The sequence below is a fragment of the Capra hircus genome, chromosome 27, assembly GCF_001704415.2.
Source record: "Capra hircus breed San Clemente chromosome 27, ASM170441v1, whole genome shotgun sequence".
Taxonomy (NCBI): Eukaryota; Metazoa; Chordata; class Mammalia; order Artiodactyla; family Bovidae; genus Capra; species Capra hircus.
The window spans coordinates 38,633,760-38,640,653 of record NC_030834.1 but is presented as its reverse complement, the minus strand read 5'-3'; the positions used below and the strand labels follow the sequence as shown (position 1 = coordinate 38,640,653).

At 50.7% G+C, this 6,894-nt stretch overlaps 1 protein-coding gene across 1 annotated transcript; it reads right to left on the bottom strand.

Annotated features, from left to right (window-relative positions):
- Positions 1,037–3,556, bottom strand: LOC108634077 (putative protein FAM90A13P). The gene is made up of 4 exons (XM_018041812.1): positions 3,437–3,556; positions 2,808–3,004; positions 2,276–2,381; positions 1,037–1,747 (listed from the first exon to the last, which is right to left on the bottom strand). The coding sequence occupies exons 1-4, from the start codon at positions 3,554–3,556 to the stop codon at positions 1,037–1,039; spliced, it is 1,134 nt and encodes a 377-aa protein (XP_017897301.1).

Genomic DNA, 6,894 nt, shown 5'->3' with positions numbered 1-6,894 from the left:
CCCTAGCGGCTCAGTCTGTAAAGAATGAGCCTGCAGTGCAGGAGACCTGGGTTCTATCCCTGGGTTGGGAAGATCCCCTGGAGGAGGGCAGGACAACCCACTCCAGGATTCTTGCCTGGAGAATCCCCATGGACAGAGGAGCCTGGCAGACTGAGGTCCATGGGGTCCAAAAGTGTTACACTGAGTCACTAAGTGTACCTTTCCATGATAACAAAATCAAATAATACTTAATAACAAACTCAAAAATACCCTTATGATCATAAATACAAAAGATCTTAATAAACTACTAGCATATTAAATCCAACAGTATGTAATTATATATACATATGAAATGGATCTTGCCCTATTGGTGATTTGATTTAGGGCTGAAGGAAGGCCCTGCAGGGCCTCGGTGCAGGGCCAGCCTGGCCAGGATATTGACTGTGACCAAATGATCTTTCTACATCTCTTGAGATGACTGTGTAATTTTTCTTGTTTCTTCTGAAAACACAGAAAGAAATTTTTTAAAACAAAGCTTTAGAGTACCATTTAATGACACTTGATAAGCACAGCCACGAGAATTTTCCCCACTGTGCCTTACAGTGCAAGACTCCACAGAGTCCACTAGACTTAACTGGATGGGGGTCGGCTGACCTTCTGAGGAGCAGAGTCAGGCCTTTAGGCAGGTTCCAAAGGTTCAGATACAGCTACTACCATCAAATACACACACTACCATCATCAACTGCAGATAGTACCATCACATCCTGTCTACACAATGGTTACAAGTCACTCCTAGAGTTTGCCTCAATTGCTTATAATCGTTTTGGGTTGACGGCTTGCCGTCCGGTTGGATAAGCGCCATGGGACAGACTGGGGTTCCATGAGGAGACAGGGCAGTGTGTGCAGCTGTGTGTCCCCAGGGAGGTCCGGTCCCACTGCTGTCTCGCCCACCAGGGTGGGGAGTCCGCCTTCACCGGGAACAGCCGCTCCCTCTAACACCCAGTCCACCCGCCAGAGTCACAGTCAAGTCAGGGCACCGGGCGCTGGAGGACGAGTCTCAGTTGCCACTGGTGTCTGCGTCCCAGTCACTCTCTTCGGAGGAAGAAGACACCAGGAGGTCATCGTAGAGGACGCTCCGGGGCCCGGGGACAGCGAGGCCCTCGGGCTCCCGTTCGACGGACGGGCTCTGAGCAGGAGGGGCTGGCAGCTCCGCAGGCCGCGGAGACGGGGGCGCCATGTAGTGGCAGCTCCAGCAGCCTTCAGCATCTCTCAGGAAGCGCATCCTGAGAGGCTGGGCCCGAACGCGGATGCTGATGGGCGGCGGGTGGGCTGCGGGGAGCCCGCACACGCTCCTGGAGGGAGATCTGTCCGCGGGAGGCTGGAGGTCAAAGCGTTGCCCCTGGGCAGGTGTCTCCCTGGATGCATGGAAGGCCACTCTCGATCCACGTCCAGGTGTACTGGGTGGAGGAGGGAGATTCAGGAAGGCCCCCAGATCTGCTGTGGGAGTGCTGTGCTGGGGGGTCTGGACGGGGCTGAGTCTAGGTTTCTTTGCGGGGTTCACACATGTCAGGCTGGGGGTCTGCGCACATCTCTTGCCTGGAGCCTCGACGCTGCCCTTGGAGGCCGGGGCCGCATTCCTGCCGATGAGAGACACTGCGGGGAGGCTGGATTTCACTTCATCTTTCCTGGTGGGTGACCCTCTTGGGTGATCTGGATCCTGGAAGGATTTCCTCCTGGATGTGTGGATAAGCAGGGGCATGTTTGGGTGCTGTAAGAGAAGAGCACACAGAGAGGCCAGGGGTGAGAATCTCCTCTCCCTCCAGAAAAACACCTCACAGGAATTAATTTTACATGGTAAGATCCTCAACATCAGGGTGCTCATGTGACCCTGACACATTTATACATCCAGTGGCCAATGGAAATGTTCTAACAGTGTCTCTTGTTAAGTAAGGGGAAGAAGCTTTTGGTAGACCTTCTCGAGACTACACAGATTGGTGTTTTGCAGGCGCCTTGATGGCAAAATGAGTTTTCAGTTCCAGTTTTGGAGGATGAATCACAATGTACAGATTCCTGTTCTAACTTAAAGGATTTGACTATGGAAGCTGCTGATAAAATCGCTTCCATGTGCCTACCAGCTTCTCGCCAGACATGCGAGTCAGAAAGCAAAATCAAAGGCACCGCGAAAAATGGCATCTGAAAAGTAAATGCTGACATTGGTCAGGAAAGAACATGACCGGTTTCCTCCCAGAGACAGGACTGAGGCCAGTGGATTAAGGAGGGGGCCCAAGAGACTGACCCTCAGGCAGAGGCCGGGCTCCGGCTCCTCCTTCCAGCTCTGCGGCTGCCGAGCACGGGGCCTCCTGGGAAATCGCTGCAGGAGCTTCCTCTGCTGCTCCTCTTTCCTGCAACACGAACAGGTCAAGCGTCAGAACCCAGTGACCAGGTCACGGTTGCTGTGGCCCACCCCTTTCCTAGTTTGGGGGTGACACCAGACCTGAAGCCCTCTGCCTTTGTGCAGCCCGCCCTCCCCGCCTCCGTGTCCTTCCCCGACTCCAGAGACCCCTGCAGGGTCTCCCAGGAAGTCCTGTCTCTTCATCTCTATGGCCTCGGGGCCGGTCAGGTGCAAAGCTGTGTGTGTTCCCCACTCTCCTTAGTGACTTCAGGGCCTGGTGTGAGCCCCCGAGTGTGGCCCCTGAGCACGTGGCTCCTGTCTCTGTCTCCCCAGTTGCCCTGTCCTTTCTCGAGATGGCTCAGCACAGTGTCGACAAGGAGAGGAACCGCCTCCAGATTTCAGCCCCGACCTTGGGTCCCACCTCCCCGCCGCTCACCTCTGTCTTTCCTCCTCCTCTCTCTCAGCCGCGTTAGGGCTCCCTGGGGTCGGTGGGTCCTGCAGCTTCCACGCCAGGTTCTCCTTACCGAATCTGGACCCCAAGGGCAGGGGCACCAGCGCCCCTTGCCAGCGCTTCATGGGGCACCTGAGGCTCCTTGCTGTGTGCCCAAAGGCTCCACAGTCCTTACACTTCACCTGTGGGTGGAGGAGAACCAGGTCAGAGAGTCAGCAGAAAGCACAGGCAGGAGTTCAGAGGGAATGCAAGGACGGATGGAGAGCGTGGAATGCTGGTTCTGGAGAAAGGGCGCAGTCCCTCAGGTGCCGGGATAGTTATAATATTGTGCTTCCCAAAGCCCTCATCACAAGCATCAGAGGAGGAGGGGCTGGCTGAACAGTAAGGGCCCATTGAAAGATCTGGATGAAGCCAGGGCAGACGTAACCCCAAGGAGCCCAGATGGTTCCTCCCAGGCTCTGAGTGGCCCGAGCTGCTCAGGAGGGAGGTGGAGGCAGCTATCTTTGGATGCGAATGCACTAGTGAGTGATGGACCCAGAATATTCCAGGTCTAAACCCTGTCTCCGCAGTCCATGCCACCCACAGATTCCCTGTGGGTCCAAGCCTCCACTCACCATAGAGTCTTTGTCCTGTGGCTGGGGAGCCATCTGCCTCCCAGGACCCGGGTTTTGCTTCCTCACTTTCTGGTCTTGAAAGAGTCGGCAGGCTCTCAGCCATCCGTACTGACCAGCCATCTTCCACACCTACTGGAGATTCTCCTCAGTCTTAATTTTTGGATTTCCTCTGTGAAAAGAAAGAAAAAACTGTCATATTGATGCAGAGACACAGAGTCATCCCTGCCCTATCGACCCTAAATGGGGATCATGACGTCGTGACCAGGTTTCTGACAGTTTGGCTTCTCCTGCCCAGACCTTTCACTTCACAGAAAGTGAAGAAGAACGAAAGAGCCTCTTGATGAAAGTGGAAGAAGAGAGTGAAAAAATTGGCTTAAAACTCAACCTTCAGAAAACTAAGATCATGGTAAATGCATAGGGAAACAGTGACAGACTTTATTTTGGGGCTCCAAAATCACTGCAGATGGTGACTGCAGCCATGAAATAAAAAGACGCTTGTCCCTCGGAAGAAAAGCTATGACCAATCTAGACAGCATATTACAAAGCAGAGACATTCCTTTGCTGACAAAGGTCCGTCTAGTCAAGGATATGGTTTTTCCACTAGTCATGTATGGATGTGAGAGTTGGACTGTAAACAAAGGTGAATGCCAATGGATTGATGCTTTTGAACTGTGGTGTTGGATAGGACTCTTGAGATTCCCGAGTGCTGACAGGAGATCCAACCAGGCCATCCTAAAGGATATCAGTCCTGAATATTCACTGGAAGCACTGATGCTGAAGCTGAAACTCCTGTACTTTGGCCACCTGATGTTAAGAACTGAGTCATAGGAAAAGACTTGATGCTGGGAAATATGGAAGGCAGGAGGAGAAGGGGATGACAGAGGATGAGATGGTTGGATGGCATCACCCACTCGACGGACATGAGTTCGAGTAAACTCCCAGAATTCAAGATGGACGGGGAAGCCTGGGGTGCTGCAGTCCATGGGGTCTCAAAGAGTCAGACACGACTGAGCGTCTGAACTGAACTGAACTGACATTTCTATATTCTCCCCTGATTACCAACACACAGATTAGGACCCAGATTAACATGCATTTGGAATGCATCGTCAGAAGACTACATTTAGAGACTTGGGTTACATGTATCACAGTCTAGGAGATAAAAGATCTCCCCACATGTACACAAATATTTGTTCTAGGGGAAAGCTGCAGTCAATATTGAGGAATAGGCATTTGAGAATCAAAAATAAGTGTGATGAATTTTGAAAACTGGACTCTGCATTTGACATCAGGGAAGGTAATTTTCAAGTACAAATTCACTTCTAATTATCTTCCTCTCTACTAGATTAGATGACTCATGGCTGAGGGTCTGTTTTCTGGAACTTTTGTCCTCAGCATCTCATTTGTACCTAGCTCATGTGAAATGCGTGTTTCAACTAAGGGTGAACAAATAATGTTTTTGGCTTTCAATAGTATGCATATTCAATGGAAATCTAATCAGTCAGAAAAAAAAAAAGAAAAAATATTGAGATGTAATTATTTTCCAGAACATGGAGAGACCTTATTGTTATGATGCTAATGAATCAAGTCAGAGGCTGAAAGCAAACACAAAAGGACTTCACTCCTGGGTAGAACAGTGAGAGCAAACAAAAAGGTAACAAATCAACACATCGATAAACAAACCAGAAAACAGAGGAAAACACACAGATACCCAGAAGAGTTAGTGGACAATAGGGAGGAAGTTTCCAACATCTACTCGCTCATCATAAAAGCAAGAGAGTTCCAGAAAAACATCCACTTTTGCTTTATTGACTATGCCAAAGCCTTTGACGGTGTGGATCACAACAAACTCTGGAAAATTCTGAAAGAGATGGGAATAGCAGACCACCTGTCCTGCTTCTTGAGAAATCTATGTGCAGGTCAGGAAGCAACAGTCAGAACCGGACAATGAATAGTCCTATTCCATGTCGGGAAAGGAGTATGTCAAGGCTGTATATCGTCACCCTGCTTATTTAACTTACATACAGAGTGCTTCATGAGAAACGCTGGGCTGGATAAAACATAAGCTGGAATCCAGATTGCCGGGAAAATATCAATAACCTCAGATATGCAGATGACACCACACTTATGGCAGAGAGTGACGAACTAAAGAGCCAATGGATGAAAGTGAAAGAGGAGAGTGAAAAAGTTGGCTTGAAACTCAGTATTCAGAAAAGGAAGATCATGGCACCTGGTCACATCAGTTCACGGCAAATAGATGGGGAAACAGTGGAACAAGTGGCAGCCTTTATTTCTGGGCGGCTCCCAAATCACTGCAGATGGTGACTGCAACCAAGAAATTAAAAGACACTTGCTCCTTGGAAGAAAAGTTATGACCAACCTAGACAGCATATTCAGAAGCAGAGACATTCCTTTGCCAACAAAGGTCCATCTAGTCGAAGCTATGCTTTTTCCAGTAGTCAAGTATGGATGTGAGAGTTGGAATATAAAGAAAGCTGAGTACTGAAGAATTGATGCTTTTGAACTGTGGTGTTGGAGAAGACTCTTGAGAGACCCTTGGACTGCAAGGAGATCCAACCAGGCCATCCTGAAGGAAGTCAGTCCTGGGTGTTCATTGGAAGGACTGATGCTGAAGCTGAACCTCCAATCCTTTGGCCACTGATGGGAAGAAGTGACTCACTTGGAAAGACCCTGACGCTGAGCAAGATTGAAGTCAGGAGGAGAAGGGGACGACAGAGGATGAGATGGTTGGATGGCATCACCGACTCAATGGACATGAGCTTGAGGAAACTCCGGGAGTTGGTGATGGAGAGGGAAGCCTGCCGAGCTGCAGTCCATGGGGTGGCAGAGAGTCAGACACGACTGAACGACTGAACTGAACTGAGGGAGGAAGCTTCACGGGAGAAGGCAGGATAGTGACTGTGGTCAAATGTGTAGTGGCAGGGAGAGAGGGAAATCTGGGTGGTGAGCATGAATAAGGGTCAGAAAGCTGAAATGTGCCAATGCACAAAAGGGCAGAGTCGCTGCAGTCCCCATGACGCGAGGTGACCAGCAGGAGCTTGCCCGCCAGAAGAATAAGGAAAGGCAGAGCCGCTCGCTGAAGGGAAAGCACTGAGCTTCGGGGCGATTGTCCCCCAAGCAGAGGGACACCCAGATCATGCAGCAGAAGCTGAGAAAGGCAAAAGGGAAGGGGGAAGCCAGGTAGCTTTGGGGCTTCGTGTGCAACCCTCTTGCCCTTGTCTGTGTGCCTGAAGCCAGTGCCCCCACGCTGGGGTTTCCTGCCGCAGGGCTCCCAGGCCCCAGGACCGATGGCGTTCCCTTTGCCCTGAGTCTGCAGCGGGTCCCTTTTGTGCTTCCTTCCCCTCAGGTAGCCTCTCTCCCTTTCAGCCACTGCCAGAGGGTGAGGGGCTTATTCTTTTCCAGCCTTTTTTATTCATGCAGACTTCACCCCAAACTTGTAA

What these genes read in the sequence shown, in the direction of transcription:
- LOC108634077 (XM_018041812.1), bottom strand. Translation starts at nt 3,556, where the DNA reads ATGGCTGGTCAGTACGGATGGCTGAGAGCCTGCCGACTCTTTCAAGAC. An exon ending in CACAGGACAAAGACTCTATG is followed by an intron (nt 3,005 to 3,436) that starts GTGAGTGGAGGC and finishes CTCCACCCACAG; the next exon opens with GTGAAGTGTAAGGACTGTGG. An exon ending in AGCCCGGCCTCTGCCTGAGG is followed by an intron (nt 1,748 to 2,275) that starts GTCAGTCTCTTG and finishes CTTCTCTTACAG; the next exon opens with CACCCAAACATGCCCCTGCT.